Genomic DNA, 25534 nt, shown 5'->3' with positions numbered 1-25534 from the left:
GTCCCTCTGGGCGCATGCGCGGCGGCCTCCTCCCCCCCCCCCGCCTCTCCGCTTGCCCTCTTGTTATCAGAGACTGGCTGCAGCCGCCGAAGGAAGGAGCAGCGCAGGGAGTCGCCGCCGCCGGCAGGGAAGCGTCTCGCTCGGCTTGGCAGGTAACCCTTTTCTGTCCTTCTCCGCAACTTTGGCTCTCCGGGGCGCCCCAGCACCACCTGTGGCACCTTCTCGCCTCCCACCCCGTCGGGGGCTCCTCCTCTCGCCGGGCAGGGGCTCCGCGGAGCACCCGAAACACGCAGCTCCCGAGCAGGAGAGGCCCTTCCCTTCCCTTCCCCACCGCCGCCTCCGTCCCTGCTGTGTATTGCTAGGCACCCATGGCGGAGAGGCGCTAGGGTGGCCAGGAGCGCCTTCCTTTCACCTCCCTTCTGCACCCCTCTCTTTCCACGCACCCCACGGCAGGGTGCGCCTCCAAGATACATCACTTCCAGCCCATCTGGGTGGCCATTCCTCAAACTCGGCGGTGTCACCTTGCCCAAATAGCGGCTTCTTCTCTCCTCCCCGACGTTAGTGCATTCATCGATGAGGGTGTCTAACAACCATATACCGGTGGCACCAATTTAGATGCGATAAGGGGTGAATGAAAATAGTATTTGATGGAGGGAGGGGGGTAACCTGATGCAGCTCCCTAGATAGCACTGCATTTAACAGTGTTAAGAGAGGGTTGGACATCCAGGATCTATGGCTGCTCTGTGTGTTTTTAAACCCTTGACACTCTCTTAAGTGGCTTTGCATTCAACTAAACACCCTATGAGGTTCCCAGCACTCGGCGCCTGTGGCCCTGGCATCTGCAGACGGCCACATTTTGCACAGTCAGTCTTTCTCTTGTTTTTCAGAAAGCCAGCACTTGCAAGTTGCAAATCCTGCAAACGTGCAGAGTAATGTTTGCAACCCTGTGGCAGCCATAATGATGTCTGGCCAGCCAGTCGTCTGCTGTATTCTTCAAGAGCGTTTGTTGTTTCTATGCCCTGCTTCCCTGGCTCCGCCGGCTACATAATTTAATGCTGTTCCCAGCTGTCTTCCCCTATATTCCATCTTGAAAGCAGAATAAATTATACAAGGACAATATATGCAAGTTTAATTAGCACAACTTATTCTGAACTTTATCTTGACTGAAGGGGGACTAGAAATTTGGGAGGATGATAGTGAAGGCTTTGCATAAGAAAGAAAAGTCAAATGAATTTAAGAGGCAAATTTCATGAAGGGAATGGGAAGGTGCTGGTAATTGTTGCTTTAAAAATTAACATGGAGAACAGATTGGAATTACTCTTCATAAAGAGTTGACAGTAAAACTTTGTTCCTGGAGATAAACATTGTCGGTTTTTCATTAAAACATCGTCTTTAAAGTTTTGATATGAACTTGACAGTTCTGCTGGATGTAAAGCAGAATGTGTTCGTCGTTCTTAAAATTAAAGTGCCCATTGTGTTGTCTAGAACAATTTATCAATAGGAGACCTACTTTCAATAGCATGCTAATACCTTGTAACTGGAGATTACCAATACTGTAAGTACTACAGATTTAAGGTAACAGTATTATGAAATTGAGGTTAAGTTGAAGGAAGGGTAAATGGATTCTCTGTTCCTTCACAGTTAATGTTAAAAGTTCTGGATGGTGGCTTGTGGGGAACAAAACAGCTATTTTCTGAAGCAGTGTTTCGTTTGAAAAAGTTGTGAATGCAACTTTTATTTTGATAGGTTTTCTGTCTCTCATTTTGTACAAGTTCTTCCTTGTCTGCTTGGTTCATAAATGCTAGAGCATTAAAAATAATAATAATGTATGGTTCTTTGAAAATTACTTCTAACATAGATGAAAGGCTGATAATGCATGCATTTGAATGTCATTACTGCATAAGTTTAATCTATTATACATGAAACAAGGGGGATGGTATGCAGAAATTAAAACAAAATTGTACTCTTTTTTGGTTTCTGGCAGTTTATGTATGTTTCCTGTGCATGGTCACATCAGCCTTTATCTGTCCCCTCCCCCCTAAGTCCTTTGTCTGTTCCACCCCCCAAGGCCATTTAGTAGTGCTAGAGTTCTGTTATGCTAGGTTAACATTACCTTGAGAATAAAGAGGGATAAATAATTTATCCTAGTCATTATGCTTTTAATAAATAACTAATGTCCATGTAACTTGCAGCTGACACTTAATACTCATATCTCATTTTAGAAGGGCCATATTTAGTGGAGTATATTCAAGTATATTTATCTTAGAATTGTCATGTTTGTTAGAGGAACACATATTTTGAGTGTCATGACACCTTAGCACCCTGCAAACAAATGTATTTTGAAGATTTTAAAAATGACCTAGAAGCAAGTTAATGGATATTCTATTGTTGCACATTGAAAAGTAGCATTGCGTTCGGCACAGATTGCTATGGGCACAGATATGCACACTTTAATTTGCCCAATGCAAGTGGTAGACAGTATTACCCCTAGCTTGCCTAAGAATCTCGTCCTGATTCATAGCCTCATTGCCATGCACATTATCTGTCAGTTGCTGCTTCTCACTGGTTGCCATGCTGCTTGGATACATAGGCTACTGTCTCATTTGTTTACCTGCAGCAGCAGTTTTTCACACTGTGTCTGAGAACTGGTTGGTCTGAGGAGCTGTACTACTACTAGTCAGACTGAGCAACTGATAATGATTGGGGAAGCAGAGAGATTTAGGGGGCAATGTAATAATCTGGAAAAAGGAGAGGGAAACATTATAGCTGTCATTTGCAGTTTGGGCCTGATTGTTTTAACAATTGATTTCTGGCCTTAGGGTTTGAGTTAGTAGGTAACATTATGCAACCACAAAGTTGTGTTTTACTTGCCTGATACAAGTCCTGCACTTCTGTTAGCCCTCACTCTGTTTCCAAGATCACCTTGGTTCATTGCACTGCCTGTTTCATGTCGTTCTTAGCTAGTTGTTCTTAGCTAGTGATATAGCCCTGCTGAACCATTGGCTCAGTGGATTAGGTGCTTATCGAGAATTGGCTCAGTGACCTAGCAGAGCCGTTGAGCAACTTGATTTGTAACATGCACCAAATACATGTTTGTAGTGATTATATGTACATGATACTAGGAAAAGAAACAAGCAAGGCATCCTTCATATAACCTCACATACCTGCTATTGAATACGCAAACTGCCATTTGTAAAATACTACCACTGAGCCTCTTGGGCTTGCCAATCAGAAGGTCAGCAGTTCGAATCCTTGCAACGGGGTGAGCTCGTGTTGCTCTGTCGCAGTAGATAAATAGGTACCACTGCGACGGGAATGTAAGCGGCATTTCTGTGTGCTCTGGTTTCTGTCACGGTGTTCCGTTGCACCAGTAGCAGTTTAGTCATGCTTGCCACATGACCTGGAAAGCTGTCTGTGGACAAACGCCGGGACCCTCGGCCTGAAGCAAAATGAGCACCGCAACCCCATAGTCGCCTTTGACTGGACTTAACCATCCAGGGGTCCTTTACCTTTTTTTTACTATCACTCTGACTGATGGCAGCTCTCCAGGGTCTTTGCTAGCCATCTTCTTACCAGAGAACATTTATCTGGATGTCTCATGGATTGAATCCACAACTTTCAGCATGCAAAATATAGCATCTATCACTGAACAATGGCCCTTTCATGTAGGGTTTAATTCTTTATACTCTTGCTGCTTTTTGCCTAATACAGAAGTGCAGGAAAGGAGCATTGTCTATTGGTCTGTGTAGGAGATATATTTTATTATCGCACTGATTTCCCTCTTGCCTCAAGAGTGCTGAAGGTGTTGTGCATGCTTCTCCTCGCAACAACCTTGTGTGGCAGGTTAGCCTGAGAGCCTGGCTCAAGATTGTCCGGTTAACTTCACAGCTGGGTGGAGATTTTCCAAAGTTCTATTCCCTACATTCTAACTGCTATACCACACTGTCTCTTTAAATATTTGGCTTTAATGGAAACTTGAGATTTAACACTAAAAGTGCAGCGGATAAGAGTAGCAGCAGCAGCAGAAGAAGTGCCAAATAAATATTAACTCGAGATGCGCCCTTTGGTCAGAATAAAAACAACAACAACACATAGCTTTGTGTTGTGCAGAAATGGCAAAGATTGAAAGAATTTTGCTAGGAAGATTACATTTAAAATATTTAAGGAAAGACACATTCTTTGGAATTTAAGGTAGGTAAAGCTGTAAGCTTAAGATCTTTGAACAGCTCAACTCCATCGTAAACCAACAGTTAACATTTGTACTTCTTTCCAGAAATGGTCCATTCCTCCTCCTGCACCATAAGCTCACTTTGCATTTCTGATATCTTCCTTACAACAAAAGTGATTGAATTCACATTTTTTCCCCTTCAAAATATTCAGTTACCGGTACATGTTATTACTTTTTCTTCCTTTTTCATTATAATTTTTTTTTGCATCTGACAGAAATGGGCATTAGGGTGGCAAACAGGATTAGAAACCTCATTGCTTAATGGAAGAACACTGAAATGGGATTAATGCAAGTTCACTAGTAATGCATATAAGTTCCCACTCAAACAATTCTCATTTTTTTTTAAAATGAAATGCTCACTTTTATTATACAATGTTTCTTAAAATATGTAGTAGCCTGGTGCAAATCAGCAGTTGAAACTAGATTATTATTATTATTATTATTTTAAAAAATCTCATCGTAAACAGCAAGAGAAGACACAAAGCAGCTTTCTGTTTTATGCTGCTGTTGTTGATGATGAAGGTACGTAGTCTCTGGTGATTGGATGCAAAGGCTAGTGATGGCAGGAATCTGGGGATACTTCCAGAATCCTCATCAAAGATGTAACTATTCCCTTGCCTCCGACATTTTTTTTAAAAAAGTATACTGATTTGATTATGTCTTGCTTGATTAGGATAAATGAGGTTGTCTTACAGGCTGTTCATTAAGGGTTTTTTCATGCATAGGCCTGATCTAAATGTGGCATTCTGCATTTGTGGGCAACTAACTGCACAGAGTGGGTGTAAGACGTCTGTGAATCTCAAAATGCTAAAAATAGCCCTAAATTGCAAAAGCCTGCTAGCGAGTCACGTGTGTTTATCAGTTCATGCTGTGTACTTAGTGGAGAATTAATCCTTCATATATAAATGTGCAATATCTTGAGTTAGCCTTCCCTTCAATGCTGCTGTTTAAGTGAATTGAGGAACCTCTCAGTCTGTTGCCCTACATGTACAGAAAAAGCACAAATCCTTATGAATCTGGTGGTGGGCAGGAAGTTGGAAGATGAGCATGGTCTGTGGGTTCTCTAGAGAAAGGGCCTTCCTGGTGAATCCCCATCTCTTTTTGCCCTGGTTTACCCAACTTTGCAGCAGTCAGTTGCAGCCCTGGGTGCGCACTATTTAAATTTCCCACAATGCCCCACTTCATTGGGGGAATTGTGGGAAATTAAATGGCACCTAGAACAGCCAGCCAGTGCTGATCAGAGCATTAAGCGAGGTGGGGGGAAACCTAAATCGGGGCGCTAGACAGCACTGGGCCTTGCCAGGGATTTGGGGTCTCGACAGCTGCCCGTGGGCACTGAGTGCTGATGTCTTCCCCTGAAGGGCAAGACCAATACTGGAAAGAATGGCAAGATTATGTCTTTATTAGAAGTGGAAAAAAATATTTTAAAATCTAGTTTTTTCTATTTTTGATATACTCATTTCTGATATGTAAGTTACCATTCTAATGTACTGGAAAACTGAAATGGTATCTGAAATGGTCATTATCTACATAAAAGTTCCAATGTATATATTAAGTAGGATATGAGGATGCTCTCTTCTATTATGCACGTTTAAAATGATTTATATTTTAAAAAAACTTTGTAAGTTTTATGACTTTAGGATGTAGCGGGTAACTGTACTGAGTTTCTATCTCATACCTTACTGAAGTACCCTCTTAATTAGCTTTGTGTCACATGTGCTTTCTGAAAATGTGGATTGACCCTGTGCTTGCATGTTGTGTGATGTTATCGTTGGAGATCTGTGTCCATGGCTCCTATGTCTGGTGCTTTCCGAGCTAAAGTGCATAATATAATTTATTAGCCACTTACCCAGAAACTGTACAGAGGCCAGTCCAAAGCTCTTTGTGTTCAGAGCCTCTTTCCTATGGTTAGCTTGCAACTTTTGACACATGTGACACCGAAACATGTTTTAAGGTCTCCTCATAGGCTAATGCATTGTGTAAGCAAGCCTTGAGTGCTGACTAAACCGTATCACTTTCACCCTGTTTATAGAACTAAAACATAAATGAGCTTTAAATGGTGGTTTGTTTTTTTAAGTGTTTTTACAACTTTCCGTCACTGTTTCACTAGGGATATAAATATTGAACTTCCTTGTTTCTTCACACATGAGGCTTAAACTGGATTTTCTTTGAGAGCGTAGAACTACTCTGGCAGTAGTTTACATAAAATGTCTCATCTGCCATATAATAACGGTGACAAAACGTGGCATAACTATCTCTCTAGAAGTTCTAAGGTCCTTTTTACTTTTGAAATTGGTGCTTTCCAACACCATGTAATGCTTGCTAAGGAACACAAAGTTGTTTTGTCTACTTTAAATCCGTGAGCACGAAACTGGTTCTTGTATTCATTTTCTTTGTTACCTCAAAGTGTAAATCACTCCCTCTAATAGCTGGTTTGGCTGGTGAGTGCTGACAGGATTGTAGCCAAAATGAGGCCACCGAAGCAAGAGAGAATGATTGGCATGTTTCCCAGAACATATTTGAGAAGAAATACCCTAAGAGCTTCCCCCCCCCAACCCAGCCTGGCTAAAGCTGAGCATGCTGAGTGGACTTGAAAGGTACAAATGGAAAAGGGGTAGGATTGAATGGATCGGAGTATCCTGGAAGAGGGCGTTACTTGACTGAGCAGGAGTTTTGTTGCAGGTCTCGTTTGTACTTGACTAGTTCATCTTTTCACAATGAAGACAAGGACACTTGCAGACTAGAGCAACGCCGAATGCTAGGATCAAATTGTGTGTAAATTGGCCAGTTGGGAAGTCATGCTCAACCATAGTTTATCAGGGCAGGAACAAGACTTGGGGCTTGCATGCTCCCCCTCGCTTATCTGTCTCTGGCATGACTGTGCGGAAGGTGAGGTGATCAAAAGTTTCCACTTTTTGTTAACCATAGTTTAGTCTTTCATCCCAACTGAATACACTGTCGTTTTGTTTGAGACAAGCCGGCTTTATCACCCATGTTTCTGAAGTTGGTTTATTCCAAACAAACACACCAAACTGTGGATAATCATTGTGATATCCAAAACTGCTTAATGATAGCATGTTGCTTTTTTCCATTTTTGCTTCTGGAGGTAAAATGAATATCTTAAGATGCCTGTTTCTGGAATTGAGCTAGATCTGCACTACTTGAAGCATCCTGCTACAATAGTTTCTGGAGCAATCCCTTCCCTCGCCATTTCTTTTTGCTAACAGTTGAATTCTAAGACAGCGCTAAGCTGTAAAATATGAATAGAGGCTTTTGTGCAATGCTGTCTCTAGAAACATTAAATTATTTACTGTAATTTGTTTACATCCTCTTCAGTTTCAGTTACGTGCATTCCAAATCCTTTGTCTGAATGCAGCTGCTTGTCTTGCTAAAAGTCCTCAAGCCTCAATATGTGCTTGGTGGGGGAAGGGAGTCCAGGAGTTGCATCAGGTGACAACCAGCTCCCTTGGGTCCCAAGTGCTAGGAGGGTTTGAATTACTGACTGTATAAAACAAAGCTTTAGCAATGCAGTGCCTTGGGAAGCTTTGACCCTCATGATTTTTATACAGTTGTTGTTATTATTAAAGATGTTCATAAGATGATTTTTAGGGATTAAGCATGGTCAAACACACCCAAGTCAAAGTACATCGGATTCTACTGTAAATTTTGAGTATTGTAGAACAGCACGGTATGGTCAAGTTATGCTTCTGGTTAGCGGTGGACATTCTGGAAGGAAATCTGGAAAATCTTCCTATCCAAATTGGGGTGCTTTGCTTCGGAAAATGTTCAGATGCCCTAGAACAGAGCTTTCCAAACTGTGTTGCGACACATTAGTGTGTCGGCTGCAGAGTGTAGGTGTGTCACACAAACCCTCCCTGCTCTCCTCCCGGGGCTGGAAAGGGGTCAGTTTAACCTCTGTGGTTTGCTAGTAAAACTGAATTACCGTGTAGTGAAGTGATGCATGTCTAAAAAGTGTGTCACCGACCTGAAAAGTTTGGAAAGCTCTGCCCTAAAGAGTGATCTAACTTAGAATGTTTGTTTCACTTGTATTTAATAAACAAAGCTAAAAATTTGATACTGCCAAGCCTCCCAAAGACCATACAGTATTTGTAATTGTCATCCAGTCATTGCTACTAATGAGCTTATGAAATGAACATCTATCTATCTATCTATCTATCTATCTATCTTATCTAGCTAGCTAGCTAGCTATCTTCGGGAAAATAAAAGCACTGAAAATTTTTCTGACCCACGCTACTGATTTGGTTACACCTTCCCATTTTGAATCTCTGGCACCCTATCTGCATAACCTAGCAATTCTAAAATATAGACACACTTTTACTCTTGCAAGATTAAATGTATTGCCCTTGGCTGTACTTGAGGGATGGTTCCAACAGATTCCACACGAAAAACGCTTATGTCCCTGTGGAGATGGCAGTACTGAATCAGTGGCGCATGCCCTTCTGGCTTGCACTCTTTATAAAGATTTGAGGAATGAGATTATCACCTCTCTTTTATTGTCCATTCCGGGTCGCCCAACCACTGCCACAGTGTCCTTTCTCTTGGCAGATCAAGATGAGCAGGTGACAGCATAGGTTGCAAGGTTTTTAGCTGGGGCAATCAGAATAAGATATACTATTTGACTATTGATTCAAAACCCTAAAATGTATTTCATATAATTGACTTTTTATTTCTTTTCTTTGTATATCGTATTGTTGTTTTATTGCTATGGCCGATGGCTGGCGCAAATAAAGATTCATTCATTCATTCATTCATTACAGCAGGGTTAATCAACTTGGGTAGCCAGCAACAGATGTTGTTGGTTTATATTTCACCAGCCCCAGCCAGCATTACCAATGGTAGGGGTGATGGATGTTGGAACTCTGCAACATCTGGAGGGACCCACATTTGCTATCCCTACATGACAGCAAGGTTCATACCATTCATGACAGAGTAATGAATTGAATATTTATTACGAGATGGCGAACTCTTTCGTATATTTCCATCTAAACAACAACATGCATAATACTTGCAGAAACATAGTGATTTCTGAGCTGTTGGGTTTGCACCAGTTTTGTCTTGCCAACCAAACTTTCAGTGTGATAAATTGTCCTGCAGTTTCCAGCTTACATCAGTTCTGTATATTTGACTTGTGATCCATGGAAATTGGTCTTTTCAGGTAGGCAATATACAGTGAAGGGAAAAAGTATTTGATCCCCTGATAAATTTGCCCGTTTGCCCTCTGACGAAGAAATGACCAGTCCATAATTTTAATGGTAGGTTTATTGAAGCTGTGAGAGACAGAAGAACAACAACAGGAAAACCCCCAGAAACCCAGAAGACAAAAGTCAGAGATTGATGTGCATTATAATGAGTGAAATAAGTAGTTGATCTCCTATCAACCAGCCAGATGTCAGACTACCTTGTATCTTCACTGTATGTAACGAGCTGAGATTAGAAGCACCTGATGTAAGGGAGAGGTCTTACCTGTAATTCCAGCTCGGTACAGTAGACACCTGTCGACAGAAGCAATCAATCCAGCAGATTCCAAAGTAGCCACCATGACCAAGACCAAAGAGCTGTCCAAGGATGTCAGGGACAAGATTGTAGACCTGCACAAGGCTGGACTGGGCTACAAGACTATTGCCAAGCAGCTTGGTGAGAAGGTGACAACAGTTGGTACAATAATTTGCAAATGGAAGAAACACAAAATAACTGTCAGCCTCCCTCGGTCTGGGGCTCCATGCAAGATCTCATCTCGTGGAGTTGCAATGATAATGAGAACGGTGATGAAGCAGCCCAGAACTACATGGGGGAAATTTGTCAATGATCTCAGGGCAGCTGGGACCATAGTCACCATGAAAACAGTTGGTAACACACTACTCCGTGAAGGACTGAGATCTTGCAGAGCCTGCAAGGTCTCCTTGCTCAAGACAGCACATGTACAGGTCTGTCTGCAGTTTGCCAATGCACATCTGAATGACCCAGAGGAGAACTGGGTGAAAGTGTTGTGGTCAGATGATACCAAAATTGAGCTCTTTGGCATCAACTCAACTCGCCATGTTTGGAGGAGGAGGAATGCTGCCTACGACCCCGAGAACACCACCCCCACTGTCAAACATGGAGGGGGACATATTATGCTTTGGGGGTGTTTTTCTGCTAAGGGGACAGGACACCTTCACCGCATCGAAGGGACGATGGACGGGACCATGTATCATCAAATTGGGTGAGCACCTCCTTCCCTCAGCCAGGGCATTGAAAATGGATTGAGATGGGTATTCCATCATGACAATGACCCAAAACACACAGCCAAGGCAACAAAGGAGTGGCTCAAGAAAAAGCAAATTAAGGTCCTGGAGTGGCCTAGCTAGTCTCCAAACCTTAATCCCATCGAAAATCTGTGGAGGGAGCTGAAGGATCGAGTAGCTACACATCAGCCTCGAAATCTTACTGACTTGGAGACGATCTGCAAAGAGGAGTGGGACAAAATACCTCCTGAGATGTGTGCAAACCTGGTGGCCACCTACAAGAAACGTCTGACCTCTGTAATTGCCAACAAGGGTTTTGCCACCAAGTACTAAGTCATCTTTTGCAAAGTGATCAACTGCTTATTTCACTCATTATAATACACATCAATCTCTGACTTTTGTCTTCTGGGTTTCTGGGGGTTTTCCTGTTGTTGTTCTGTCTCTCACAGCTACAATAAACCTACCATTAAAATTATGGACTGTAATTTTAAAAAGTAATTTGTGTGTCTGTGAACATTAAAAAAGAAGAAGCTTTAATTCTCATTTATGTAGGCTGTAAGAAAAAAGGGGGGGTGGCCCTGTTTGTGAAATGCCGCAATGTATCCACTGTAGGCAAGAACTGAAAGTGTTGCTACAACTTTACCCTGAAGCAATATAATACATTACTCTGATAGTTTTACCCTTTGCACTTTTATCCTTGTGTGTTTACGTGGTATTACTGTCGTACAGAAACTGAGCGTTTTATAGTTAGGCACAACCGTAGAAGACTACGTTTTTAAAAGGAGGTATTATGCAAGTTTGTGCAAGCTGTAGATTCAGACTTTCTGCTTCCATACAAAGCAACCATTTAAGTTGAGATGGGAGGCGATTTAGTCCTGGACAGAGTGTGTGCCTCTAGAAAACCAGCAGGACTACCAGGAAGTCCCTGTTTACTGCGCAGACTTAGTGGGGGGGTTTCTTGGCAGATGTTGGGAGATGAAGCAGCATTCCACAGAAAATTACAGTGTTTCTTTTGTGTGGCTGTTTCTTGAGTTATTTTCTTCGACAGTCAAAAGCTGGAGTACGGTTGTCAGGGTAGCAATTTATTGCACGCCACTTCTGCACGCAGTATGCAATAGGAGCAAAAATAACATTTTGAATAGAACTAAGCCACAATATACATGGGGGGGGGAAGGATTTAATGACTGAAATAGATACAAAGCTTTTACCTTCATGTTAGTAAGCAGCAGAATCTCTTTCCTCCCACTCACACACCCCGGCAAACACATCTTTTCCATAGCTGGAGCTTTCTCCATTTGTTCTGCATAAAATTATTTGAAAGCTCACAGGTATCATTCAACGGTTCTCCTATTTTTGGTTTAAACCTACCATCATTTCATGGTATCCTATATGTGTTATTATCCTCTGCTTTTTCTAAGCATCTTGGAGCAGCATCTTAACATCATAGTACCCTTGAAAGGTAGTCACCATTAGACTTTACATCTGAATGGGAATGTGAAGCTGGGTTTCCCAGCTGCATTCTTCAGCCGCTGTCCCATGCTGATTCCCCACAACTATACGTTACTTCGGGGAGGGCACATTTGCTTCCCTCACTGTCTGTCTGTCTGTCTCCTTCCTTTCGCTGTTTTAGCAATATGGTACTACTACGACTACACTGTGGGTTAAACCACAGAGCCTAGGGCTTGCTGATCAGAAGATCGGCCGTTCGAATCCCCGCGACAGGGTGAGCTCCCGTTGCTCGGCCCCAGCTCCTGCCCACCTAGCAGTTCGAAAGCACGTCAAAGTGCAAGTAGATAAATAGGTACCACTCTGGCGGGAAGGTAAACGATGTTTCCGTGCGCTGCTCTGGTTCGCCAGAAGCGGCTTTGTCATGCTGGCCACACGACCCGGAAGCTGTACGCCGGCTCCCTCGGCTAGTAACGCGAGATGAGTGCCGCAACCCCAGAGTCGGACACAACTGGACCTAATGGTTAGGGTTCCCTTTACCTTTACCTTACTACTTTCCCCATTCTGCTGCTGAGTGTTACAGAGATGAAATGTGTGACCCCCCAAAATCTGGTCTGGGTTTCCCCTCAACCCTCTAGAGCAGTGTTTCCCAAACTTGGGTCTCCAGCTGTTTTTGGACTACAACTCCCATCATCCCTAGCTAGCAAGACCATTGGTGAGGGATGATGGGACTTGTAGTCCAAAAACAGCTGGAGACCCAAGTTTGGGAAACACTGCTCTATAGCAGATTTAGGGGTTGTGCTGGGAAGGGAGGGGAGATGAGAGTTTCATTCTGCTGCTAAAAGCACTTGCACTAGTGGAATTGTTTAGTTGGATACCACCCAATGGCTTAAGTGATTTATTTCAGTGGAACTAAGTTAGGCCACACTGTTTGCCTCTCCGTTTCCTAAGGGTCACCTCAGGTAAACAAGCCATACAGCTGATGTAGTGCAATAATTCGAAAACTATTCTCATTTTAGGACTTCATATGATGAATCTTTTATTATGGCCAACGACACCCTGGAAGGTTTTCACGAAGTGAATCTAGCTTCGCCCACCACTCCAGATCTTCTAGGAGTGTATGAATCCAGTGCTTCTGAACAAACTACCTCACCCACGGTCATCTACCGGCTTCATGCCTCAGCTGTGTGCTCCACGCCAATTCCGAGTGCCCTGAGCGTCTCTGATCTTCCTACACAACCCGTCTATTCATCTCCTAGGCACCTCAATTGTGCAGAAGCATCAGGTATCAGGTTGGTTGTGAGAATCTTCTCTTGATGAACTAAGCAAGCTTTGTTGCAAGCCACTTTCTGGTGTATGTGTTCATCTGTGTTTTTTGTTTTTTAATAATAATACTTCATATGCAGCAGTATACATTGCTAAAATATGTATGCCTTTTTCTTTCAGCATCAATGTTACAGAAACCATTCCTTGTTCTACCTCGGGACTCCAAGGTGCGTCGTCCAAATATGATAATTCCAGAAAGGCAAGCAGCAATGCCGAGAGAGAATTTTTGCAAGGAGCAACCATAACAGACTCCTCTGAAGGAAGTGATGATGTTTTGGGACTGAGCACAGATAGTCTGTCTCGCCTACGGAGCCCATCGGTTTTGGAAGTCAGAGAAAAGGGCTATGAAAGATTAAAAGAGGAACTTGCTAAAGCTCAGAGGGTAAGATTAATGTATAGGGTATATTTTTTCAGTTTACTGTTGAGCGCAGAATTCAGCACCCTGAAAATCTTGGAGTTCGTGCAAACTTCCAGACTTCCTTTATTTGTTCTCTTAACACCATTGGTATATTGAAAATTGTTCATGAGGCACTTAATAAAAACAAAACTTGTAAAATCAGTTGGAAGGAACCCCAAGAGTAAAAGATTTAAAATAGAAGCAGACAGATCTTCAAATTTCAGTCTTGATCAAGAGGTTTTGCACTCTAAAGTTCAAGGTGATTATAAATGTGATTGATTGCCTCTGAAAAGGAGGCAAATAACAAGGCCGTATGGAATAGCGCCTCATTGGGTTGATTGCAGAATATGCTCTGCTCTTAGTAGAATCTACCGGCAATCTTGCATCTGAACAAAACATCATGTGTGGGGAGAGTTAGGACTTCTTATAGAAGACTTTCCATGACCTGGTCCCACTTAAGGGTTTATGTTAAAGTACCTTTAACGGGGCCTGGAAACAGTCTAGTAAGTAACAGAGATGCTGTAAGATAGGTGTAATATGACCCCATCAGTTTCTTCCCATCCAAAATCAGGCAGCATAATTTTGAACTGAAGTTTCTGAACAGTCTTCAAGGGCATCCCCGCATAAAGTTCATTGCAGTAGTTGAGTGTGGCAGGTGCATGGATGACAGTGGCATGTCTCTGTGATGACGAAGACTGGCTTCCAGCTGCTTGGGCAACGTTTGGTGGAATCCCAAAGGTTGTGAGATAAAATGTCAATATGAATTTCAGTGGTTCAAGGGAGAGTGTTTCATTGCTCTGTACCCCCTCCCTATGAATAGTAAAGCAATTTAAACTACAAATATTTGCCAATTCAGTGATTTATACAGGTTCCAACAGTACTATCCTTCAGGTACAGCATACTTTAAGTGTTAAAATACATAGTTATGAATAGCCAAATGGGCATTCTGCAAAGCTATCATTACTCTTTCTTGTATCTCTTTTAAAATGAATATTATTTTCACTTCAGTATCCTGATGGTGATGATGATGTAGATGTTGTTAAATGTGTATATTGCCTTTCATCCGTACATCTCAGGGCTTCAATTCTGTATCTATAAAATGAACTTAGGTTGACTGATTCTAGTTTGAAAAGTGATGCAGGTCTTGGGTTTTCCCTTCACTCATATAAATCACATATGGCCCCATAGCCTGTGGAGTCTTGCTGTACAATGTAGGCATTGGTGTCACGAAAGAGAAGAAATGTTCCTTCTGCTTGGTTTCTGTTTTTTTTGTTTTGGCCAGGTCAGCATTGCTTTAAGCCAAGATGTCTCATGTCCCAATCTTCAAGCTGCTTAGTCCAGAGTAGTCCTATTCACGTAAATAGGGCTCTTTCTAAGGAACGGGCCTTGGAACTGCCTTTTCAGCTCACCTTGCTTTCAAAACGAAACCCTCTGCTACTTTGCAGTTTTTCTGAGTTGTTTGTGAGTGAGCTTTGCAAACCTTTGCAAATCTTATCTGTCATCCCGAAAGTATCCTGTAAGCCTCTCCTGGAGATGTAACTCTTTGTTTTCTGTTCTGTGTGAGCTTGTCACGCGTGTCTTCTAAATATTGGCTGCCCCCTAGTGCTGTATACTTACTAACACTGGCAAATGAAAAGGTGAAGGGATTGTTTCCATTTTGGTTCCTTCTTGATGTCTTTTTTTGGGGGTGGGGAAAGAGAGGCAAGGGTTGTTTGGCTGCGATTCCTACTTTGCATGAAAGCATATCATCAAGCTGAAACTACTGGCTATGCACCAGTAGCAATTCCCACGAAGAGCAAGGTTTCTGTTCCAGCAAAAGACAAGCAAAGGGGCAACAAGGCAACCCCATTCCCATAAGAAGCAGTGGGCCCTGTTTCTTTTGAAAATGTAGAGCGCAAGAGCAGAAGGGCAGCGATAGCTTCTCCTCTCTTGCCTTGCCTTGCCCCATTGCTTCAAGCACTTTTGTCTCCAGCACAACTTGCTTCTGGTGTGAGAGCCACGCCAGGAGAAAAGAGCGGAAAGGAGCTCAGTCTCCCCTTCTTGCCTGCGTATTCCATTTCATGTAACGCCGCTGCCCTTTTACACGTGAACAAAGCAGACGCGTGAGTAAAATGCACATGGCTGCTGTATCGTGTCTAGTTTGGCCCAAACATCACTCTTCTGCCCAGGGTTGGAAAAGTCGTAAATTACAACTCTCAAAATCAACACCCGTTTCTTTTTCTTAGGAGCTGAAACTGAAAGATGAAGAATGCGAGAGGCTTTCTAAAGTGCGCGACCAACTCGGACAGGAATTGGAAGAACTTACTGCCAGCCTCTTTGAGGTTTGTTTGGAGACTTTGCTGTGATAACAAGCTTTGGATTGAGGTTGCCGTTTCAGGATGTACTTGAATGTCTCCCCCCCCCCACCCCACCTTCAAAAATGGGAAGTTTGGGAAAGAGTTTATTCTTGTGAGCTCATCTACTTAAAACGAAGCAAATTTCTTCACCAGTTGGGGTGACAGCAGATTCACCAGGGTGGGTGTGTTCATGCCTGTAAATGTGGTTGCTTAGTCTAAATTGTCCAAGCCATGCTTCTCCAAATAAATGGTGGGTTTCCTGGGTGCAATAGCAGCTATATATCTACATGGGGCTACCTTTGAAGGTGACCCGGAAACTGCAATTAATCCAGAATGCGGCAGCTAGACTGGTGACTGGGAGTGGCCGCCGGGACCACATAACACCAGTCCTGAAAGACCTACATTGGCTCCTACTACGTTTCCAAGCACAATTCAAAGTGTTGGTGCTGACTTTTAAAGCCCTAAACGGTCTCGGTCCTGTATATCTGAAGGAGCGTCTCCACCCCCATCATTCTGCCCGGACACTTGAGATCCAGCGCCGAGGGCCTTCTGGCGGTTCCCTCGCTGCAAGAAGCCAAGTTACAGGGAACCAGGCAGAGAGCCTTCTCGGTAGTGGCGCCCACCCTGTGGAACGCCCTCCCATCAGTTGTCAAGGAAATAAGCAGCTATCCTATTTTTAAAAGACATCTGAAGGCAGCCCTGTTTAGGGAAGTTTTTAATATTTAATGCTGTATTGTTTTTAACACTCGATTGGAAGCCACCCGGAGTGGCTGGGGAAACTCAGCCAGATGGGTGGGGAATAAATAAATTGTTGTTGTTGTTGTTGTTGTTGTTGTTGTTGTTGTTGTTGTTGCCTTTTGAATGGCAATCAAACCGCAAAGTAGCCGTCTCTCCTGATTGGAACTTGGACTCAAACATTATGTTTCCAGCACTTTCCATCGCTTATCTTTAAGGCATGGGCGACTCGCCTGTCGGTGCACTTGAGACTTTCAAAAGCAACGTGAAAAGCAGCTGTGCAGTTGGGTGACTTCAAAATCGTATCCCTGCTATCTATTATTTGCCAAGACAAAAAAAAAAAATCACGTTTCATAGCTTACTGTTTCCATGTGGTAGGAAGACCCGTGCAAAAGCATTTATATACCATGCAAACGTTTGTTCTTATAGGAAGCACACAAAATGGTGAGGGAAGCGAACATAAAGCAGGCGACAGCTGAAAAACAACTGAAAGAAGCACAAGGAAAAGTGAGTTAATGATATGCCTGTGACCCAGAGGGGTTTGTTTTTGTGTGTATGCATTGCTTTCCCCAGCTTTTCACTCACAAAACAGCCTCCTCAAGTTGCCAACTGACCTTTGAACTCATGGTGTTTTTTAAAAAATAACCCACTAGTGGAGTCAAGCGAGGAGTTTAGATGTGTAAAAACAGTCTAAAGTGGGATGGGACCCACAAGTGGGCCTTGGGCTAGTTTCAGGTGGGCCTCGGTGCCACAGCCTGCCTTGTACATCCTCATTGTGCCTTAGCTTTGTGGTTTGACCCTGTGCCAGTACCTACAACTCATGTGCTGAGTAAAAGTAGGCAGGAGACAGACGTTTTGGCTGACACAGGAAGGAAAGTCTCCTTTCTAAGGAGAAAGGGTCAGAGGGCATGTTGAAGGCAATTAGAAAATGAGGTGTAAGGTTAATACAGAGGTTAGGGGTCAACACGTAAGAGTCCTTTGACAGCAACACTGCATGGCACTACTGCCACAGCTATTAGTTTCATTCTCTGCCCTTTCACCCACTTGAAAGATCTGTTTTGTTAGAAACCAGGAGAAAGGAAAACACCTGTGTGCCCCAGAGTCACAACATAAAGTCATTTTCACAAAAGCAAGAAAGCAATTGATTTTATATCCTCTTGCTCAACAGATCTTTCAGTTTACCATTCATGGTCATTCTTTTGTTTTCCTCACATTGCCATACAGTGGAAACAGACTAAACACAAAAGTCCACCGGGGAGGAAATTATTCATCTCTAAGTATGCTACAAATGGAGTCCATCACCTCAGCTCACAGTTAAACTAGAAAAAACAGACCTCTAGTGACTGAAGGGGCAAAGAATGTTCCAGCTGAAGTCTGTATTACTGCAGAATAGTTACGAAGGGAAATAATGACACAACTCCAAGTGGGTAGTGTGAATTAGACCTCTGGTAAGAACTAGCTCATATATTTGTTCAAATTGTCATACAAATATTTCTATAGGTTACATAAATGAGAATCGCCGAGGCCAAACAATCACTAAATAGGGTCGGAGACAGAGCTTGACACAACCAGTTCTCAATTACTAACACCATTTTCTACTGGGTATCTAATCCCCCTCTGGAAATTACTTAAAAAAATAAAAATGTCACAGCATTTTCCTTGTGGCAAAGAAATCCATATACAGTGGAACCTTGGGTTATGTACCGTCCTCCTTAGAAATGCTTCGGGCAATGAGCTCCGCTAACCTAGAAGTAGATGCTCCTAGTTGTGAACTTTGCCCTGGGGTGCAAGTGGAAGTCACGCACCAGCGGCATGGCGGCAGCAGAAGGCCCCATTAGCCCACTGCTGAGATTTCACCTTCAACTTTGCCAATAAGGCATCACGCAAGTTAGTCATATTCAGAAATGCCCCAGAGTGTTCTCCTCAAATTATCCAAAAGCCAAACCCCAAACTAATTCAAATATACGAAGACTGCTAATGCAGAGTTCCGAATGGATAAGCTTTCTTCTGGCGTCTTACTGGCAAGTGAAATCCTAGGTCTCCGGGGCTAGGTCCCTTGGTTACTTCAGGTCATTTTGGCTACAAAATACTTCATTCCATGAAGGACCTTGCCACAAATGAGTGACTGCAGTAGAAGCAGCTTTTGCTTGCTTGCTTTCCAATCAATTATTTGCTATTTGAAAGTTTGGTCTCTCCTTTCCTTTCATACGTGTTTAGATTGATGTCCTTCAGGCTGAAGTGGCAGCCCTGAAAACGTTAGTGCTGTCCACTTCGCCGACGTCGCCCACCAAAGAGCTACAATCTAGCGGAAAGACACCCTTCAAAAAAGGCCATGCGAGGAACAAAAGTACGAGCAGTGCGATGGGGGTCAGCAACCAGGATGTCGCCATGATGCAGCCAATTGTGAAAGACTGCAAAGAGGTATTTCATGCTTGTATGTATTGTAGGTCTGCATCAAAACACCTGCAACGAACTAGTAGAAAACAGTTGCACTTGGAAGGTGCCGTAAGGCAGTACCATCCATTGAGGCAATGGAATGAAGCATTTGCACTTCTCTTCCGAAGAACAGTTTTGTTAATTTGGCTGCCCAACCGTGGCCAGATCGCTCTGTTCCCCCTCAAAAAAGATGTGTAAGTTTTGCCTAAAGGATTGCCTTCAAGCACTCTTTTGATTCAATTGTTTTTAAATTCACCTGCATTACCCAGTTAAGCGGGTCTTTAGAATGACCCGCAAAGATAATATTTCTTATCGTTGTGAACTTCATAAAACTGGCTAATACCAGGTGATCCATATTTCTTTCCTTTGTGCAAAATAAGGCATGCAAAATTTAAAGGCCTGAACCCTTTTGTAAGTTAGTGTGAAGTGGATGAGTTGAGGTTAAGAAACAAAGGCAGATGTTGGCAGGTAACCAATGCCCTAGTTAGTGTTTGAACAAGGAGGGAAATGTAACCTTTGTGCAACTTGACGGCTAAAGCTGTGGTATTAGGGCGTAATCTACCCGTGTGCAACTTGTGTAAATCATTGGGACTTAGGGGTTCTTATCGCTGTCTGTATAGTCATGTAGATTCTGTATTCAAGGTGATGTGGGCGCCATCTGCAATATATGATTTTAGTATGAATTTTGGATTCTTCGTTTTTTCATTATTATTATTATTTTTTAATGACAGGCCGACTTAGCTCTGTATAACGAATTCAGATCCTGGAAGGATGATCCCACTATGGACAGGGCATGCCCTTTCCTGGATAAAATCTATCAGGAAGATATCTTTCCGTGCTTGACCTTCTCAAAAAGTGAGGTAACGTTTTGGAACCATATATAGGAACTTGTTTCCTCAGGAGGCAGTGATGGCTTGGGTGGCTTTCAAAAGAGGGTTGGGCAAATTTGTGGAGGAGAAAGCTATCAATGGGTTCTAACAATGATGGCTACTACTTTATGCCTCTATGGTCAGAGCAGAATGCTTCTGAATGCCAATTGCTAGAAACCACAGGATCCTGCTTTGCAGGTTTTTCACTGGCATAAGGTTGCTTGCTGTCCAGAGGCTCAGGGTTCAGCTACCTTAGTAAAGAAAAAGTGTTTTATATGTGTTATAACACTGTGACACCAGATGGCTCTGTAACGTCCCGTCTTTCATCAATGGGATTTCCCGTTACGAAGTTTACAACGCTTTTCCCCGAAACACGTTTTTGATGTGCCTGGGTCCAACCTAAGTGGCAGTTGTTTCAGGGTAGCATGCTGTGTATTTAATATCTTTAGGAAATTTCAACAGATCTAAACTATGTGCTCCGTTTTCAGCTGGCATCCGCCGTCTTGGAAGCTGTGGAAAACAATACCTTAAGCATTGAACCAGTTGGCTTGCAACCTGTTCGATTTGTGAAAGCTTCTGCGGTTGAATGTGGAGGACCAAAGTATGTTCAAACTGGTGGGATCAGATTGTGCAAGAGACATCAAGATGCTATTTCAAAATAATGTCTGCCCGCCTGTCAGAAATGACTGGCATAGGTTTGCTAAAGGCCAGAAATGTCATAGGGTGCTACAGAAAAGGGCCATAGGGTTTTCTTTCCATCTGAGCTGTTTTGTGCCAAAGAATCACAATGTGCATACATCCAGGCATAGTAACATAAATGGCAGCTGCTGTGTAAACAGTGGAGCATGCCTTATCCTGAGTTCCTTAGAGGAAAGGTGGTGCTATGTGTTCTGAGTTCTCAGGCTCAGGAGTTGGGGAGACAGCTGGACCTGGGTGGGGTTGCTCTCCTTAGGAAAGAGCAGGTCTGAACTTTGTCAGTGGTCCTCATCTGTCTTGGAGGCTCAAGTGGCCTTGGTGGCTAGGAGTCCCTTCTTCCAGCAACAGCTGGTTCGCCAGCTATGGCCCTTTTTGACAGAAATGACTTCAAATCTGCACTAAAATTTTGGAACTGAGCACTCCAACTTGATTCTTTTTGGTATAATATAAACATTTCCATGAATCATAGAATTGGAAGGGACCCAGGCTTTATTAGTGTGATTCTCGCAACTTGACAGTGTACTACCAAGTTAGCATAACATAGTTTTCTCTCTCTCTCTCTCTCTGTAAATACTGCAAGTGCTCATTTATATTGCCACATAATAGCTGAAAGTAGTGAGAAGCACAGTCCTTTCATTTGTCTTTAAATATTTGTTGTGTCTTGACTTTGAAATTATAGCTAGCAATATATTCCGCAGTTGAGAGTGCTCACTGAATATCCTTGCCTCTGCTGTCCACCTGAGGCACATTAAGTGACCGAGAATTTATGGTGGATGTTCTTTCGAGGAGATTTTGGGATTCAATAAGCACGACTGAGGAAGAGAGCGTGAAAGCTGCATGACCACTGTGCACAACTATCGTTCACAATGTCAAATGGTGTCTGTAAATCATGGTGCATGATCATATTGCAGAATTCTTGTTTAATTGTAGACATCTGTACCAGACCTCAATTTTCATATAGATTAAATAGGTTTTAACAAACAAACCACTTTTCTGTTCTCTCCATACAGGAAATGTGCTCTCAGTGGACAAAGTAAAACGTGCAAGCATAGAATCAAGTTGGGGGACTCAAGCAACTATTACTATATTTCTCCTTTCTGTAGATATAGGGTAAGTATTGGGGTTCCCTGTGCTTTGACTCTGCTCATGGAGCAGACAGTTGTGTAATGCGCACAGTTAAGTATATTAAATTATAACTCTTGTGACTCTCTCGTGCAGATTACATCTGTATGTAACTTCTTCACATACATTCGGTATATACAACAGGGGCTTGTGAAGCAGCAAGATGGTAAGTAAAGATGTATGTCTAATGCAAATATCAAAAAAATACTTACTGGTGAACTTCCTGTAGGAAGGCTCTGTGTCTATCTGTAGTTGAGACTTTTCCAACCCTAAAGATTGCCTACTTGTTATTGGCAATGACTCCGATCTGAGTCTCCATTAATTGAGCAAAGACTTCTGCAGCAGCCTTTCCCAACACGTTGCCTTTTAGATGCTTGGGACTACAACTCCCATCATACCATCATCATTGACCGGGCTGATGGGCATTGGAGTCAGACAACATCAGAAAGGGCCACAGCTTCTCCATCCCTGCTTTGCAATCTCTAGGGCTATGCATTAAACCACCTACAGTCATACCTTGGAAGTGGAACAGAATCTGTTCCAGAAGTCCGTTCGACTTCCAAAACATTCGAAAACCAAAGAGCGGCTTCTGATGGGCTGCAGGAAGCTCCTGCAGCCTATTGGAAGCCGCGTCGGACATTCGGCTTGCAAAAATAGTTCACAAACCGGAATAGTCACTTCCAGGTTTGTGATGTTCAGGAGCCAAAACGTTCGGGAACTAAGCTGTTCGACTTCCAAGGTACAACTGTACTTTAGGAATATGGACAAGAAGCAATACAGCTAGCGAGAATAAGTCTTCATAACTAAGCCTGAAATAATATAAGATTTATACCATCTAACTATTGGTAAGATTTAGGAAGTGTCCCAAAAAACAGATTGCAATCCAAATTATAAATTGCCAGGTTATCACTGGATGCCGTGTAACCAGATAATTTTCTCTCCCTATGCTTTAAATAACCAGAAAATAATGATTTTTTGGGGGGGGGTAGGGGGCAATTCTAACAAATGTAAATTTAGGGACTGTGACTCACAGGCACACATGATTTATAGTTGTGGTTCAGGGGTCACCAACATGGTATGAGTGGGTATAATGGCACCCTTGTCCAGTGCCCACAAACATTCTGAGCTCCTCCCCTGCCTCTTTGCCATAAGGTGACATAAGGTACCTTGAAAAGTACATAGCTGAAGGAGGAAGTTGGAAGAGTTGACCCCTGTTGGAACTAAGTCTGGTAGACTAGTTATATTCTCCCCTTCCCCCATGCCCAACCGCATTAAATTGGTAAGAAAACTGAACCCTCAGCAGTTGATGAGAGGCTAGTAGTGTTTCTAATGCAAAATGCATTAGACAAGCTTTGTAGCGATGCTCTCAAGAGCTGCATTTTTTTTTAATTCTGAATTTTTAATATCTGAAAACTCAAGACCCTTTCCCCTTTCTTAAAAAAAAAAAGCACACCAAAAAAACCAGGGGGGGAGCACCCCTGTTCCTGGCGCAGTGGATGATACTTCATGTTAGTATGTTAATGTTCTGTATACTGTAAAAGGGAAGGAATAACTTGAAAGTATACAAAAGTAGATAAGTATACAAAGCTGGGAGCTTTTAACGAAACACGTTTCCACAACATGTCTCTTGTCTTTGTTTTGCCTTTTGTTAAAACTTTAGAACACTAGTAAATCTTAGTAAAATAACACTAAACATACTAAAGAGAACAAAGGGAAAACAAAAACAATCACTTCGTGGAAAACCAAGATAAGTACAAAGCAGAGAGGGAGCCATGAGACAGCAAATGAAAAAAGGGAATGTTGTTAAGTAGGGTTGGGTGTAAGGGGGCATGATTTGGACCACACAAACAAAGTCAAATGTCAGAGGTGTTGCCCAATAAAGTAATGCTTCACTGGGATAAGTAGCTTCATATGTTTGTTTATGTGTATGGCAAAAATCTTCCAAGTGGCAGCAAAGTCCACCACTGGTTGAGCAGTCCCCCTTCAAAGCATTAAAGATGATGAGTTAATTTTTTTCTGAGACACCTAAGAACAAAGCTTTCTTACACCAACAGTTCACCATAGTAAGAACGTGCTTCCATTTCCCTTTTTACAACCAATCTAGCTGCAACTAAAATGTCTTGGGTTTTTTCTTTCTCTCTTGTGCAGTGGATCAGATGTTTTGGGAGGTTATGCAGCTGAGGAAAGAGATGTCACTGGCAAAACTCGGATATTACAAGGAAGAGCTGTAACTGCTACACTTCCGGTGCTTGCATGCACTTCCATAAATGTACATATCTTCAGAGTGGTTCAAAATCCTTGTCACGACCTTGATATTTATTTTGAAAAGGGTCCAAGGCTTCTCGTTCTGTGCAGATTGCACTACATGCTCTTGGGAGTTCAGCAAGATTATTTTATTTAAGGATGGACATGACTGTTTCGTTTGAAACGAAGGCAAGAGGATTTTCAGGTGTACTATAGCGATTGTAACTTTAACAGTTGAGAAACGCAGGTTTGATGCTGTTCAAATATTGTGTTCATTTTTTGTGTTCTGGAGAGTTTATAATGTAGGATTTCAACTTAATAAAAGTTAACTCAAATTTGAGTCCTGTGATGTTGAACTTTTAAAGGAGAAGAGCGCATTCTGCAAATTGTGAGGGGCATGTTTCTGCATAGATATTCCCATTACTATAGGGAACTTGGCGTTAATAGCTTGGCGTAAATATATATGGCAATACCAACCAAAAACTAGGGCTTTGAAATAGTAAAGCTGCTTCAAACTTGGTATCCCAAATTACCTACCTAGTGTCTATGGGGTTGGAAATATCTTTATAGGGGTTTACCTCTGGAGTAAAAAGGTAAAGGTAAAGGACCCCTTGATGGTTAAGTCCAGTCAAAGGCGACAATGGGGTTGCGGCGCTCATCTTGTTTTCAGGCCAAGGGAGCTGGTGTTTGTCCACAGACGGCTTTCTGGGTCATGTGGCCAGCATGACTAAACCGCTTCTGGCGCAACGGGCCACCATGACGGAAGTCAGAACACATGGAAACACCGTTTACCTTCTCGCGTTAGCGGTACCTATTTATCTACTTGCACTTTTGGGCGTGCTTTCAAACTGCTAGGTTGGCAGGAGCTGGGACAAAGCAACGGGAACACACTCCGTCGTGGGGATTTGAACCGCCAACCTTCTGATTGGCAAGCCCAAGAGGCTCAGTGGTTTAGATCACAGTGCCACCTGCATCCTTTGCCTTTTACCTCGTGAGTGGAGAACATGAGAAATCCCTTCTGGACATTTAGTCCAACATCCTGTTCTCAGTGGCCAACCGGATGCCTATAGGAAGCCTGCAAGCAAGGACTCAGTACGACTGCCCCTCTGTCCACTTGTGGTTCCCAGCAGCTAGTCCTCCAAGTCATCCTACCCCCCCACCTCTTTTTCTGTATTGAATCTTTTACTTTCTTCGTTTATTTTGTATGTTTTCTTTCACCATTCTGTGCTCCACCCCTTCTCCCATATCAGCTTCCAAGGAGTGACGATTTACGCACCAGTTCTATTTCCTTCCAAAACCTAAATAAAATGCCTGTGCACTTAATGCAAGGTATACATAACCCAACCATTCAGCAGTTGCTGTTGTTGTTGTTGTTGTTGTTGTTTTTTTTTTTTTTTTTAAAAATAACTGGCAAATACTAGAGGACCATTTTCCCTTGCCTTGTGTGCCATCCT

At 42.7% G+C, this 25534-nt stretch overlaps 1 protein-coding gene across 1 annotated transcript; it reads left to right on the top strand.

Annotated features, from left to right (window-relative positions):
• The first annotated feature begins 59 nt into the window (after positions 1-59).
• Positions 60-24420, top strand: RAB3IP (RAB3A interacting protein). The gene is made up of 11 exons (XM_033163071.1): positions 60-152; positions 12939-13211; positions 13366-13627; positions 15868-15963; positions 17143-17220; positions 18931-19134; positions 19881-20009; positions 20507-20619; positions 21725-21824; positions 21933-22002; positions 23985-24420. Exons 2-11 carry the CDS (start codon positions 12964-12966, stop codon positions 24065-24067), a joined length of 1383 nt encoding a protein of 460 aa, XP_033018962.1. The 5' UTR covers positions 60-152; positions 12939-12963; the 3' UTR covers positions 24068-24420.
• The last annotated feature ends 1114 nt before the right edge of the window (positions 24421-25534 follow it).

Source organism: Lacerta agilis, chromosome 10 (genome assembly GCF_009819535.1).
Source record: "Lacerta agilis isolate rLacAgi1 chromosome 10, rLacAgi1.pri, whole genome shotgun sequence".
Taxonomy (NCBI): domain Eukaryota; kingdom Metazoa; phylum Chordata; class Lepidosauria; order Squamata; family Lacertidae; genus Lacerta; species Lacerta agilis.
This window is presented reverse-complemented; position numbering and strand designations above follow the sequence as displayed.

Excerpts from the sequence above, each read along its gene's own strand:
- RAB3IP (XM_033163071.1), top strand. The coding sequence starts at position 12,964 with ATGGCCAACGACACCCTGGAAGGTTTTCACGAAGTGAATCTAGCTTCG. Across the intron at positions 20,620-21,724 it reads GTTGAATGTGGAGGACCAAA|GAAATGTGCTCTCAGTGGAC; the intron begins GTATGTTCAAAC and ends CTCTCCATACAG. Across the intron at positions 22,003-23,984 it reads GCTTGTGAAGCAGCAAGATG|TGGATCAGATGTTTTGGGAG; the intron begins GTAAGTAAAGAT and ends TCTCTTGTGCAG.